This window comes from Vombatus ursinus, unplaced genomic scaffold (assembly GCF_900497805.2).
Source record: "Vombatus ursinus unplaced genomic scaffold, bare-nosed wombat genome assembly UNPS02005286.1, whole genome shotgun sequence".
Taxonomy (NCBI): Eukaryota; Metazoa; Chordata; class Mammalia; order Diprotodontia; family Vombatidae; genus Vombatus; species Vombatus ursinus.
In genome coordinates, this window is record NW_020945064.1 from 15,583,147 (window position 1) to 15,598,230 (window position 15,084).

At 41.5% G+C, this 15,084-nt stretch overlaps 1 protein-coding gene across 2 annotated transcripts in view; it reads left to right on the forward strand.

Moving 5' to 3' along the window:
* LOC114031036 (dipeptidase 2-like) overlaps window positions 1-15,084 on the forward strand; it is a 34,214-nt gene that overhangs the window by 5,820 nt on the left and 13,310 nt on the right. The window contains exons 1-4 of one of the 2 annotated variants that reach the window (XM_027846042.1): window positions 9,210-9,311; window positions 12,321-12,405; window positions 12,593-12,805; window positions 14,009-14,135. In XM_027846042.1, coding sequence (XP_027701843.1) covers window positions 9,281-9,311; window positions 12,321-12,405; window positions 12,593-12,805; window positions 14,009-14,135 — 456 coding nt within the window. In that variant the 5' untranslated portion in view covers window positions 9,210-9,280. Of the gene's footprint in view, window positions 1-9,209; window positions 9,312-12,320; window positions 12,406-12,592; window positions 12,806-14,008; window positions 14,136-15,084 lie in introns of those variants that run through there. The other variant, XM_027846045.1, reaches the window with a different exon arrangement.

Below are 15,084 nucleotides of genomic sequence, written 5' to 3' on the forward strand. Positions count from 1 at the left end.
CCCCCCCCTTCTCTCTCTGACAAATAAATATCCATGGCCTATTCTATGCAACGCCCTCACTCCTCTCCCTCCCAGGACACTCCCAGTGCTCACTCTTAGAGGCCACTCTCCTACTTCTTTCAACTTTTCTTATGCATACCCATACACACGTCTCTCTTTTTCTCCCTGCTCTGCCTTTGTCAGGCCACTTCCCTGGCATGAGCCAGGCTGGACCCAAAATTTTTGATAAAAATAATACAAATAAATAAAAAATAATAAAAATAGTCTTATACTATTCTTGTGGAGAAGTTGGAGAAGGAAGGATTAGAAGACAATCTGTAGTTTGATAGATTCAGAGCTAGTTGGATGACTGTACTGAGCAAAGAGTCATGAAAGGGTCAGTATCAGTGGGCGGGGTACAATGGGATCATCACTTCCCTATTCCTGGTAGCCATGTTGTCATTAATTCCTTTCAGTCTTTTCTAACTCTCTGTGATCCCATTTGGGGTTTTCCTGGCAAAGATACTGGAGTGATTTGCCATTTCCTTCTCCAGGTCATTTTACAGATAAGGAAACTGAGGCAAACAGGGTGAAATGACTTGCCTAGGGTCGCACAACTAGTAAGTGTCTGAGAAATTTGAACTCAGAAAGATGAATCTTCCTGACGCCTCATCAGAATTCTATCCACTACACCCCCTAGCTGTCCCTTTCCTGGCAACTGTGCCTCTCTTGATGAAGTCTGAAATTATGTTAGCTCTTTTGGCTTCCCCCAAAATTATCTGTTAGGTAGGGGGACTCTGATGGAGTCTCCGAGGGGGTCTGTGCTTGGCCCTGACCTGTTCAGCATTTTCATCAATGACCCAGATGAAGGCATAGAGGACATGCTCATCCAATATGCGGATGACTCAAAGCTGGTTGGAACCCCTGATGATTATGTGGAACACAAGGCTCCCCAAGGATCTCAACAGGCTAGAACACTGGGCTGAATCCAATAAGATGAGGTTCAGTAAGGATAAATGTAAAGTCTTACGCTTGGGTATAAAAAGTTAATTTCCCAAGTACAAGGTGAGGTAGTCATGTTTAGATGGCAGCTTGTTTGAAGAAGATTTGGGGATTTTAGTGAACTGTAAGATGAAATGAGTCAGGAATATGAGGTAGCAGTGAAAAAAAGTCATACGATCTTAGGCTGCATGGATAGAGGCATTGCCTCCAGGAGGACACTATATTCTGCCCTCATCAGACCTCATCTGGCCTCAGACACTTATAGCTGTGTGACCCCAAACAAGTCACTTAACCTCTGCCTGCCTTGGATTCCTCATCTGTAAAATGGGGATAATAACAGCGTCTACCTTCCAGGATTGTTGTGAGGATAAAAATGAGATAATAATTGTGAAAATCACTTAACACAGTGCCCTGCAAATACTAAGGAGCTATATAAATGCTAGCTCTTACTATTGTAGGGCAGCTGGTGGCACAGTTAATAGAGTGCCTGGCCTAGAGCTAGGAAAACCTGAGTTCACATCTGGCCTCAGACACTTACCAGCTGTGTGACCTTAAGCAAGTCACGTAACCTTGTTTACCTCAGTTACCTCATCTGTCAAATGAGCTGGAGAAGAAAATGGAAAAGCACTCCAATATCTCTGCCAAGAAAACCCCAAATGGGGTCATGGAGAGTTAGACACAACTGAAATGACTGAGCAATAACAATTACTATTTTGTGTTCCTTTTTGGTCACCCCAAAGGGGTCACAGAGTCTGACGTGACTGAACAACAACAAATACAGTCATCTAAAATGGAGCACAGAGAATGAAGTAATCACAATAGCCAACATTTATATAGTGCCTGATACATGGTATGGGCAAAGCATTGTGCCAAGCACTTCACAATCGTTATATTATTTGGTCCTCCCACCCACTTTACAGATGAGATAGAGTCAAAATAAGGTACCAAAGGCTACTCAATCAAAAAATTTCTTGATGCCAAACAGCAATTGCAGTTTGTATTAGGTTATAATGTATCACAATTACCCTAACAGTGGAACACATCTCATCCTAAACTGGTTTTAAGAAAAATCTTTTTTTTTTTTTTGTATATAGCTCCAGCCTTGGAGTCAGGAGGATCTGAGTTCAAATCCAACCTCAGACATTTGACGCTTACTAGCTGCGTAACCCTGGACAACTCACTTAACCCAGATTGCCTCACCAAAAAAAAGCAAAAAAAAAATCTTTTTAAAAAATTAATTTATTTTTAGTTTTCAACATTCACTTCCATAAGATTTTGAGTTTGAAATTTCTTCCCCTCTCTCCCCTCCCCCACCCAAAGACAGCATGCAATTTGATATAGGCTCTACAAATAAATTCATGCTGAACCTATTTTCGAATTAGTCATGTTGTAAAGAAGAATTAGAACCAATGGGAGGAACCACAAGAAAGAAGAAACAAACAAAAAAAGAAAAGGAAAGAGCAAATAATATGCTTTGATCTGCATTCAGACTCCATAATTCAAGAAAAATCTTAATCAAGGTTCACCTCTAGTTTTACAATCACAATGACACTATTTAAAATCTCAGGGCTATTAGATACCAGCACTTTTAAACCTAAAGCCTATTGTTATCAATTTAACTTATTTTCAAAGATTCCTGGTGCCATTTTTCATATTCCTATAAACCTTTTCTTTATTCTCATTTAAATCACTCAAAGAGCTGTATCTATTCCTTTGTGTTCTGAATGCAGCCTTACCGTATTCTTTAAGAGAGTAGCTTTATGTCAACCAGAGACATCTGCCATTTTCTGCAGTATTAACCTTGGGAAGGGGATTTTTAAGGACAGAGCATGGTCCATTTAAAATTGCTAAGAGGAAAAGTTCTCAAGTCTTTTCTGATTTCCCAATCATATCCTAGATTATCAATAGAACTAACTTTACTGAACTTTTCTTTTGCATTTGCAGAACTTCTCAAATAATTATTTTTAAAATTAACCTCTTGATCAATAACATTCAGTGTCAACTGGCTCATATAGTCAAGAAAACAGTATTGTGCTTCAGATCTGAGTTATACAATTTCGTCCTAGTTAAATTAGTTGTCCAATAAAATTCTGGTATAAGGTTCAAGCCTTTATGGCTTGTAGGAAAATTAGATCAATAGTGCAAAGTGCTATTACAACCAATAGTGCTGGAGAGGCTAACACCGCATACTAGTTTTTAAAGCAGACCAATTCCATTTTGGTCTAACATATTCAGTACCTCTCAAATTTAAGTAAAATATTTTATTCAAATAAATTCTAAAAATATTTATTGTGGGGGCAGCTAGGTGCGCAGTGGATAGAGCACAGGCCCTGAAGTCAGGAAGACCTGAGTTCAAATTCGGCCTCGGACCAGGCACTTGACACTTACTAGCTGTGTGACCCTGGGCAAGTCACTTAACCCCAGCTGCCTAAGCAAAAAAAAAAAAAAAAAAAAATTTATTGTGGTTTCAACAATATGTTAAGTGGCCAGTTTACTGATGACCAAAAAAGACATTATTTTCTTTAGTAAAGCACATGATGTAACAGCTCTCTAATAAAAGTTATTCCCCTTGGTTGTCATTACATTTAAAAAACGTATTTTAAAATACTTTGCTTTCATATATGTAAAAAAAGCCATCTTTCTATTTTAAATGTTGACATCTTTAGCTCTTTGTCTCTGGTTTACTTAAACAATTAAGTTCACAAAATATTCTTGCATTACTTTCAAATCGGTCCCAACTCTTTCTCCAAAGTTCTTAAGAGCCAGATAAATTTAATTGGCCACCTGTTCTTGAAAATTCACTGATACTGGAGTTGTTTGTAGTTTCAATCCCCGATGCTTACAAACTGGCTCTTCCCTCTTTAAAACAATAAACTTTTCACTTTTTAGGATCTAGATAGAGTTTTTCTCTATAGATTCAATATTCCACTCCTTTCTTTAAAATACTCAGATAATATTCTGTAATTTCTAAATCAAAAGAGTTCCATTTTTCAATTCTTAACATTTCTTATACTATGGTTTTACAATAGTAGCATACATTTTTAAATATCAATTTTTGACATTCTAAAATGATTGCATTCAAGGCCAATACAGAGAAATCTTGATCAAAATATACTTAAAGGAAAAAAAAAACTTGCTTTTTTTCTTTTTAACACATTGCCCTGATATTAAATACTGGGTGGCAACATGAAAATTAAACTCAATAGCAATACTCTATATCTAATATTCCCCAGGGCTAGTTTTATCTTAAGGGTCATCTTTATTCCTCAAATTCTTCTCTTTTTTGCAATACCTATTCCACAAATATACCCACCTCTTCTTTTTACAATTCTTAACTACATGGCCTTCTTTCAGATTGCAGAAACAGCCAGTCTGGGCACTGGGCTTGGATTTTTCTTTTACCTTATCTTTTCCTTCATAGACAAGCTGGGCTATATCTTTTAACTCACTGCCTTTTTCATGCCACCCTGAGCAATTATTTTTTAAAAGTGCTTCCTAGGAGCAGCTTGGTGGCACAGTGAATAGAGCACTGGCCCTGAAGTCAGGAGGACCTGAGTTCAAATACAGCCTCAGACCAAACACTTGACACTAGCTGTGTGACCCTGGGCAAGTCACTTAACCCCAATTGCCTAAAAAGAAAAAAAAAACTGCAAAAAAAAAAGTGCTTCCTAATTTCTGGTTCAGACTGGTTGAACAGGCTAAATAAATAATTCAAGCTCCTCATGGATCACTACAATTGAGACCTGTTTATTGCTTAGCATCTTTGCACAATCTATTTTTTAAAAAAAGTCAGGAAGTTCTTCTGGAAATTGAAAAATACTCCAAATTCTGGGATGGGCAGCACAAGGGGCCATAATCTACAAAATTTAGTTTCGGCAACCCATTAAATATGAATTTTTAATTTCTATTATTTAAAATCAATTTAACTTAAGCTACTTAAACAGAAAGATTAAGTTTCACTTACCCTCAAGTGGCTCCTTGATTTAAATAAATTTCTGTCCTTTGGGATCAAGAAGAAAGTTCACATTGTAAACTATCTTTGAAACCTTACTGAAGTTGACTTCCAGTGGTCTGACACTTTAAAACTAGAGTAAAAAAAAAACCTCCCTCCCTAAAACAATAAATACAATATGTATGTAAGCTTTTCTGTATGAAATATAATCTATATGTAAGCTTTTCTTCTTCTAAAACAAACTCCACAGTTTGAGGCACCCACAGAGGCATAACATCCACAATCAATTCGTGACCAGTTTATGTGTAAGGCTGATTATGTTCTATGCTTATGCCTACACTTACTTTTCACAGACACAAGAAAAGTTAGTTTACTCTATCCCAACACAGAAACACAAAAAAATACAGACACAGAGAAACCAAAGCACAAATAATTAGGCATGAAACTGATAGACATTTGTAGGACATGCCCTCTGAATCCCTGCTAAAGCGATGAATATGAGGGTTCCTCAATTTAATAGAAGTCTTTGATTTCTCCCTTATGAATTTTACCTTGCCTTGTCAGGTAAGGTACCTTTTCAGTTTGGAGAAGTTAAAAGAATCTTTTATCCATCCAATTTCCAATTAAGATATTTGGGTGGCTAATAGAAATACAGCCTCTGAGGATGCCTTCCTAATGTTTTAATAGTTTTCTGTATTCCTTCCCCGAGAGGCCACTCAATTCAGTTGAATATGAACCTGGTCCTCAGTTCATGGGTCTAATAAAGGTTCAGGAATCCCTAACAGGAATTCCTCTGACAGTTCACAGCATTCAAACTGGTGGCCAGTTTTAGCACCAGAATGTATAGTCAGTCAATGGCTAAGGAAAAATTTGTGAGTTGCCCAGAGATGTTGGTGCTTTTGGTACAAGTGAATTCCTCCTAGGGGGATACAGGGTTCCCCTACGCATCCTTGCTTTCTACAGCTGGGTTCACAGTACCGTACTCCCCTGTCGTAGGTAGAAGGACAATATTTAGGGCAAAACCTGGAGACCATCCCTCTTTTATTAGTAATTTAAATATAACAAAGTGAGAATAACAACATAAATACCCAGACATTAAACACCAGTGATGAAGCTTCAAAAAGAAATTAGCACGCATGCGTGTGCGCACACATACACACACATACACACACATACACACACACACACACACACACATGCACAAAATCCCTTTTCAGGCCAATTTTGGAACTTATATATTTTAGGCTAATTTTGGTCTACATATTTTGGTTATCCCCTCTTTCTTACCCTTTTCTTAAATGGGAAGTATGCATCCCTCCTGGCTTTAAAACAGATATTGCCCCCTTAGAAAAAGAAGAATTCTTCAAAGTTTAAGAACCACCCCCCCCTTAGCCTGAGTCAGGAGCCCTGTAAGACAAAATAACTTTTTTTTAAGGTTTAAGACTTCCCTGAAAGGATATTATCCCTCTTGTCATAATCTGAGAGCCCCCCTTGAAGGAGGAAAAGATTTCTCAAGGGTTTAAGCTTCTCAGGGGAATTTTCTGAGCTTTCTATTACCAATTTCGCCAATCAGTCACACTAAAACACAGAACACAAAACAAAAGCACAGCTGCAGTTTCTCCAACAATGTGGGGAAGCTTTCCTTGGCTTGGGAGGGCTGTGACTGGGGGGGCCAAGGGTGGGGATAGATCTCCAGTGCAATCCTCTGTGGAGAAAGCCCCCTGTGGAAAATGCCGTCTGAGTGCTATGGGGAATCCCCCCATCTCCATCCCCAAGAGGTTACTCTGGGGACCAGCCTACCACCCCCAATCCTTTTGTGGTTGCCAAGCTGTTATGGTAGAAATTAAGGTAAACTGAGAAACAAAGTTTCAAGCATGATCAATTTATTAGTTAGGCTAGCAGTAATCAATAAATTGGGTCAATGGCCTCTCTTGATGACCAAAGACCTCAAGTAAGGGTCTTTTATAACAATTAGCAAGATGACAGAGTAAAATCTAGAGCAACATAGGTGTGTCTTCTTCTGATGGTCTACCAATGACATAGCCAGAATTGAGATTACAGCATTTGGAATTTCCCTTATGAAGCACAGCCAAGACATATGATCCTGAGTCCCAAGACAAAGGTTCTCAGGTAATGGGAGTTGCTACAATAGTTGAAATGGATGAGGTTTTTTGTTGTTGTTGTTCAGTTATATTCAACTCTTGGTGGCCCCATTTGGGGTTTTCTTGGCAGAGATACCGGAGTGGTTTGCCATTTCCTTCTCCAGCTCATTTTACAGATGAGGAAACTGAGGCAAACAGGGTGAAGTGACTTACCCAAGGCCACACAGCTCGCTAAGTGTCTAAGAACATATTTGAACTCAGGCCTTCCTGACTCTAGGGCCTGCACTCTTATCCACTGAGACACCTAGCTGCTGATGAGATTTTTACTAAGTTTTCTGGAAAGTGGGTGATTGGTGAGGTTACAAAGGCAGAGGTAATTATAAGACAAAAGCTTGCCCTTTAGGCAAGTGTCTCCAGAATACAGGTGGTGAGTGAAGTTTACAAGGGGAAGGAATCTCAAAAGGGAGTCATAAATCTAGCTTGATTAAGTCTTAGCAAAATAGAATTAAACTCAATTTTCAATTTTACAGAAGGAAAGAGGAAGGGAAGAAAGGAAGGAAGGAAGGAGGGAGGGAGGGAGGGAAGGAAGAAAAAGTGCCTACTATGTGCAAAGCACTGGGCATAGAAACAAAAAATTAAGGCAGTGCCTTCTCCCCAGGTATTCACATTCTAATGGAGGAAACAGCACCTGTAGTTTCAGTTGTATTTCAGCGGGGGCAGCCTCACAGTCCTTAGGGTAAGCAGGAAAGCAGACGGCAATGCACTGTTTTTAATGTTATTTCCACTAATAAAATCTTACTGATTTCTGAGGTTGAACCACTTGACAGTGCCAAGGACTTGGGTGGCCAAAACATCTTTTATGGGTCTTCAGCAGCTGTGGCTGTAGCACCTGCTGAAGCAGTTGCCGGCTGCGTCTCCACAGGGATGCTTCCAAGGATAATGGCTTTGAGGCTTGGGCTGGAAGCAGGACTTGTGGTCCAGGGCTCTTAGGGCTTACCTGCCCATTAAGGAGCAGTTGGTTGGCAGTGGTGGAAGTGAGAAAGGCCCTTCCCCTCAGCAATTTCTCACTTTGATGATGGTGGTAGAGGCTAGCCTAGAAGTGGGACAGTGATCTGAGAGGTACTGTCATTCCCAAGGCTGTTGGGTTCAAGGTCCTGGGCTAGCTAACGGATGTTTGTTTTTTTTTTAATTTAATTAATGCCTTTTGTTTTTTAACATTGCAGTTATTTTCCAATATTCCTTCCTAGTAAATCTTCTCCTCGTAACAAAGGAAAAAAAGTTAATTAAAACCAGCAGAAAAAGTGTTGATGATGGTGGGTTAGAGTTCTGAAGAAATATTGGATCCAGATATACAGGTTATCTATACATCGAGACTTTTCCCATCGAGATTTCACTATATCATGGGTCAGCCTAAGAAATTAAATGAAAATTTTTGGGGAGTTTTGCGGAAGCCGCAGATGACATGCAAAGGCCAGGAGATGACGCAGAAAAATAGTTAACACAAATTTTACAATAAGTTAACACAATTTTTACAATAAATTTTACAATTTTACTATGAACACCCATAAAAGAAAAAGAAAAAATTCAGACTTCTTCTCTGGTATGAAGGGAGGGCCAAAATATTTTATAGAGATGTTCCAGATTGTAGGGGCACTGCGCCCCTAATCCCTAACCCCTGTGATGTGGAAGGGATCACTGCATGTGGTTTTGGGAACCACCTATATGCAGATGACATTTGAACCCTATGGAAATAGATAAGATCACTGAGGTGAGACCAGAATATTTTGTTGTTGTGGTTATTTTTAAAAAAAAAATTTTTTTTTTGGTTAGGCAATGGGGTTAAATGACTTGTCCAGGGTCACACAGCTAGTAAGTGTCAAGCATCTGAGGTCGGATTTGAACTCAAGTCCTCTTGATTCCAGGGCCGATGCTCTATCCCCTGCACCACCTGGCTGCCCCTGTTATTTTTTTTAATGTCAGAAGTTCTTAACATTTTTGGATTACAGACCCCTCTGGCAGTCTGTTGAAACCTATAGACCCCTTCTCAGCATATTTTAAAATGCACAAAATAAAATACATAGGAATATAAAAGAAACAATTATGCTAAAAAATAGTAATCAAAAAAATTTTTTTTTAATTTCACAGACTCCAGATTAAGAATCCTTAGTCAAGGGAGGAGAGAAGAGGGTCCAAGAGAGAACCCAGGGAAATAGCTGCCCAAGCTAAGGAAGGGAAGTGGACAGTAATGCCCCAAAGCAGACAGAAGGAGCTGTCCAGTAAGCACGAGGAGAACCAGGGGAGGGCAGTGTCACATAAACTGGTCTCTTTGGATGGGCAGATGGATTCAGTCAACCTCTTTTGAATATTTTCAGCCTTCAAAACAGACCCTAAAAGTTAAGTTCATTTTTGTTGTTTTTGCTCAGTCGTTTCTGACTCTTCATGACCCCCATTTGGGGTTTTCTTGGCAAAGATACTGGAATGGTTTGCCATTTCCTTCTCCAACTCATTTGACAGATGAGGAAACTGAGGCAAACAGGGCAAAGTGACTTGCTCAGGGTCACACAGCTAGTGAATGTCTGAGGCCACATTTGAACTCAGGTCTTCCTGACTCCAGACTAAAATGATTATGATTAGTAGAGTCTTGCTTTCCTTGCCTAAATGTAGCTGACCCAACCAGTGTTGGGTACTTGGGAACTTTTAAGCTAAGTAGGTGGGTTAATCACTTGCCAAACATGGAGTGTGTTAGGGCCTAGCAATGGGGCGGGGGGGGGGAAGGAATAAGTATTCACATAGCACCTACTATTTGCGAGGTAGGTACTATTATTATCCTCATTTTGCAGTTGAGGAAACTGAGGCAAACATGGTTAAGTGACTTGCCCAGGGTCACACAGCTAGTAAGTGTCTGAGGCTGTATTTGAACTCAGGTGTTCCTGACTCCAGGCCCAGCGCTCTATCCACTGCGCCACCTAGCGGCCTCTAATAGACCACAGGTCAATCCTCATAGCTGGGTTTTTTGGTGCCAGATTCATCCATCTGTTCTTTCTCTCTTTTGTTGACTTAAGTGCTTAGAGATGTGAGATTTCCCCTGAAAGCCTGTTTGGTTGCATCCCCAAAGTTTTGTTACTTTAACTCACTGTTGGCTTCTTTTATGAAATTACCAATTCTTCCTATGATTTGTTGTTCGCTCCGTAACTTCTTTAGGATAATATCATTTAGTCAAGCAGCCGCCTTTGCAATGTCAATTCACCTCTGGATTTCCTGCTTTTTCCTCTAGAGCCTAGAAATAGCAGAGAAATAATCCCAGTTAAGCGGTGGCCAGGTATACAGCAACCCTGAGAGGCAGGCAATGAAAGCATTACTATTCCCATTTTACAGGTGTGAAAACTGAGGCAGAGAACTGTCCAGAGTACACGGCTAGTAAATGTCAGAGCCAGGATATGTCCCTATGTCTCCTGACTTCAGATCCTGGTCCCGTCTCTGAGTCAGAGCCTTTCTCCACAGTTCCAATAACAATGGGAGGCCTGGTATGCTTTGGATACTTCTTGGTCCCAAATATATTCACCTAGTGAATAGCTGGGCAGCTAGGTGGCATGGTGGATAGAGCGCCAGGACTGAAGTCAGGAAAACTTATCTTCCTGATTTAAAATCTGGCCTCTGACACCTACTAGCTGTCTGACCCTGGGCAAGTCACTTCACTCCATTTGCCTCAGTTTCCTCATCCGTACAATGAGCTGGAGAAGGAAACAGCAAACCAGTATCTCTTCCAAGAAAACCCCAAATAGGGGCACGAAGAGTGGGACGTGACTGAAAAATGACTCAAAAACAAACAACAAAAGTTAATAGTCATAGCTTTAGGTTTTTTTTTTTTTTAACATTTATTTCCTTCTGTTTCCTACTGGTTCTCTCCTCCACCCTCCCCTACTCTCAGTTCCCTAGTGAGTAACTGAGAGTTGGAAGGACATACTGTTTGTCCCCCTCCCCTGCCCCGCCTCATCATCCCCATCACGTTTCTGGGAACAATTATTTTATGAGAAACCTCTCTCTCGGCAAGGTGACTTCCCCGCATGTGAATATTTGCAAATAATTCTCTCCCATTATCTTTTCCTGAGTCTCTGTAGCATTGTTAGGTTTCTGGCAGGTGCCTTGCCCTAAGTATTCCACCAGATGCTTGCTCACTGTCTCCTGCCTCCCTTTCTTTTCCTAAACAAAATTGGTGGTCAAATTAACTGTGCCTGACAGCTTACTAAGCATGTCCCCCCAAGTCCCCCTCTTCTGTACTAAGTGAAGGGAAATCGTGCCCCATTCTCTGTTCTCTGGGATCAAGACCGGTGTTGTATAAATAGTCTGATTTTGGCCACCTTTTAGCATTATTTTAACTTTGATTCTGCTTAGTTCATTCTCTCTTCTGTGTGTGTGTGTGTGTGTGTGTGTGTGTGTGTATGTGTGTGTGTATGTGTGTATGTTTGTATGTATGGTTCATTCTATATATATTCTATACACACACACACACACACACACATATATATATATATATTCATTCCTCTGCTTCTCTGAATTCCTAATGCATATTCCCTTTTATACTTCAAAATGTTACAGATGGAGAAACTTAAACTAAGAAAAGTAAAATGACTTATTCAAGGTCACACAACTAGCAGGTGTGAAAGATGGGATTTTGAGGCCTTGAGTTGGGGTTCCCTTTTGACTTCCCTGGTCACTTACATCACATTGAAACTAATGGAAGGAGCATCCTTCAACTCTGCGTAGATAAAGAGGAAATTTTGGGAACACATACCCTTCCCTTTCCTCATCACTCTGTATTTGATTCTCAGCTCTGCCATTAACTTACTGTTGACTTTGGGTAAGTCACTTTCCTTCTGGAGGCTTCAGTTTCCTCATCCGTAAAATGGGGGAGGTTGGACCAGATGATCTCTACAGCCTTTTCTAGCTCCGTGTTCTGCCAGTCTCCGGGGATGACTTACCCTTGTTATCACAGTATCCTTGAATGACTGAGTAAATGAATGAATAAATAATGAAAAAGCACTCCATAACAGTTCATACTCTGTGCCAGGCACGTGTTACAGATAAGGACATTGAGACACAAAAAGGGTTAAGTCTTTGAATCAACCCTTTCATTAAATTAAGCCTCCACTAAGGAGAATATCAGAAAAGTATGTGTGACAAAAATTTCCTTTTTTCTCTAAGTAGAGCTGAAGGATGCTCCTTCCATTAGAATCGCAGAACTGGGTGGGATCATCTAATCTAATCTGATCCCCTTGTTTTTTCAGGTGAGGAAACTGAGGCCCAGAGGACAGACACAGCTAAGAAAGCTTTGAGGCTGGAAGCTGAGCCCGGTCTCTCCTTCTACCTCTGGCAAGTTTCACACTAAGAGATACAGTGAGACCCAGAGTGAGACAAGGCTCCACCGTGGGGAGGCGGGCAGGACCCCTGACTGCTCCACCCACAGCCCCCAGTCTCCAGGAAGTCTCCAGGGTCCCATGTGGCTCTTCCCCAGGGCCTGATGGGAAATCACTGCCTTTTTGTTCTGTTTTGTTTCCAGCACCTCCTGCACCTCCCACCCTGGCAGTAGGACCCCTGCATCCCTCCCTCTAGACAGCCTGCGGCAGAGGCCTCCCCTGGGTACCTTTCTGGACATGGAGAAGGCACAGAGGCTGCTGCTGCTGCTGCTCGGGGTGGGCATAACCCCCAGCAGTGGCTCTGAGCTAAGAGACAGAACCCATGCTCTCATGAAAGCCTACCCACTTATCGATGGGTATGTACCTGCCTCCTCCCCACCCCAACCCTCCCAGGCACCAGGGGTAAACTGATGCCGAGATTTGGTCTCCATGACAGTGGGCTTGTCCTTATTCTGCCAAATCCAGTTCATCTGCCCTAAGATCTGGTCCTGCCTTTCCCCTGCCCCACCAAGGGCCGTGCTGGACTGAGACTGACCTTAGAGTGACCCACGGTCAGAGCATTGTTTCATCTCCAACAAGAACTCACATTTTTGTAGCAATTTGAAGTGAGCTGGGGAGGCCTGGCCTCATTTCTGAGGTAGGTAGATGCACCATAGCATTGGACTTGGGGGTCAAGAAGACCTGAGTTCAAATCTGGCCTCAGACATTTATTAGCTGTGTGACCCTGGCCAAGTCACTGAACCTCTGCCTGCTTCAGTTTCCTCATCTGTAAAAGGGGGATAATACAGCTACCCCACATGGTGGTTGTAAGGGTCACATGAGATAACATATGTTGAGCACTTTGCAAAACTCTCAGCAATAAATAAATGTTAGCTGTTATTACTATCATTATCCCCATTTTATGGATGAGAAAACCAAAGATTGAGACATAAAGTGACTTCTTCCATCTTGGAAATGTCAGTGCTGGGATTTGAACCCCTTTCTCTTTCTTTTTTTTTTTTGCTAGGCAATGGGATTAAGTGACTTGCCCAGGGTCACATAGCTAGTGAATGTTATGTGTCTGAGATCAGAGGTTCTCCTGACTCCAGGGCCAGTGCTCTATCCACTGTGCCATCTAGTTGCCCCTGAACCCCTTTTTCATTTCTTTTCTTTTTTTTTTTTAGGCAATTGGGGTTAAGTGACTTGCCCAGGGTCACACACCTAGTAAGTGTCAAGTGTTTGGTCTGAGGCCATGTTTGAACACAGGTCTTCTTGACTTCAGGGCCAGTGCTCTATACACTGCACCACCTAGCTGCCCCTGAACACTTTTTTCTAATAACTCACACTGCTTCTCTAGGGCACCTTATCAGTCACTGCATTCAAACAACTTGCGGCCTTCCTGCCAGAGAATGCTTAATCTCCATCCTCAGTCCTCCCTGACCTTGACCCTTGACCCCTCCCTCTCCCCATCTCTGCCCCCTTCCCCATTCCCTGACCTTGGCCCCTGACTCCTGCTTCCCTCCGCCTTTGGCTCTTGCCCTCCACTCACTGCCCCCTGACCCGGGCTTTCTCTCCCACAGCCATAATGACTTACCAGGAATCCTGAGATGGTTTCATCAGAATAGACTCCAAGGCCTCAACTTGAGAACCTTCAACAAAAGTCAGACCAGCATTCAGAAGCTTCAAGCAGGGATGGTGGGAGCCCAGGTATAACGTCCAAATATAGTCGCCATTGACCAGCCCCCTACCCCTCCTCCCTCACTACCTTTGCCCCCTGCCCAGCATACAGTAGGTGCTTAATAAATGCCTATTCATAGGATTCACAGACTTAGACCTGTAAGGAACCTGTAGCCCATCTAATCCAACCTCCCATCTTGTTCAGCCCCCTCATTTTACAGATAAGGAAACTGAGGCAAGCAGAGGTTAGTGACTGGCCCAGGGTGAAATAGCTAGTAAATGTCTGAGACAGGATTTCAAACCCCGGTCTCCTGGCTCAAAGTCTAATGTTCTGGGTCCTGCTAGAACAGATAAGACATTTGAAAAGAAATCAGGTCCAAAGTTTGTAGACCTCATTCTTATCCCCAGGAATTAAATGAGTATCTGTGGGTTGTTGTTATTGTTAGCATAATTTACTTTATTTTAAAAATTCATTTTTATATTATTTTCATTTCTGTATCCTCTTCCTCCTGCCTCTTCCTCACTCAGTGAAAAAGCAAGAAAAAAAAATGTTACAAACTTTTTTTATTGTTGTCCAGTCATTTCAGTCGTGTCTGACTCTTTATCACCCCTTTTGGGGTTTTCTTGGCAAAGATATTGTAGTGGTTTGCCATTTCCTTCTCCAGGTCATTTTATAGATGAGGAAACTGAGGCAAACAAGGTAAAGTGACTTGCCCAGGGTCACACAGATACTAAGTGTCTGAGGTTGGATTTGAACTCAGGTCTTCCTGACTCCAGGCCCAGCACTCTATCCACTGGGCCACCTAGCTGCCCCTTACAAATATGTACAGTCAGGCAAAACAAATTCCCAAAGTAGCCATGTCCATAAAAAAAAAAAATATGTTTCAGTCTGCACTCTGAGTCCATCAGCTCTCTATCCAGAGGTAGGCAGGAACTGGGTTGATCAGAGTTCCTAAATCTTTCCAAGTTGTTTATTGTT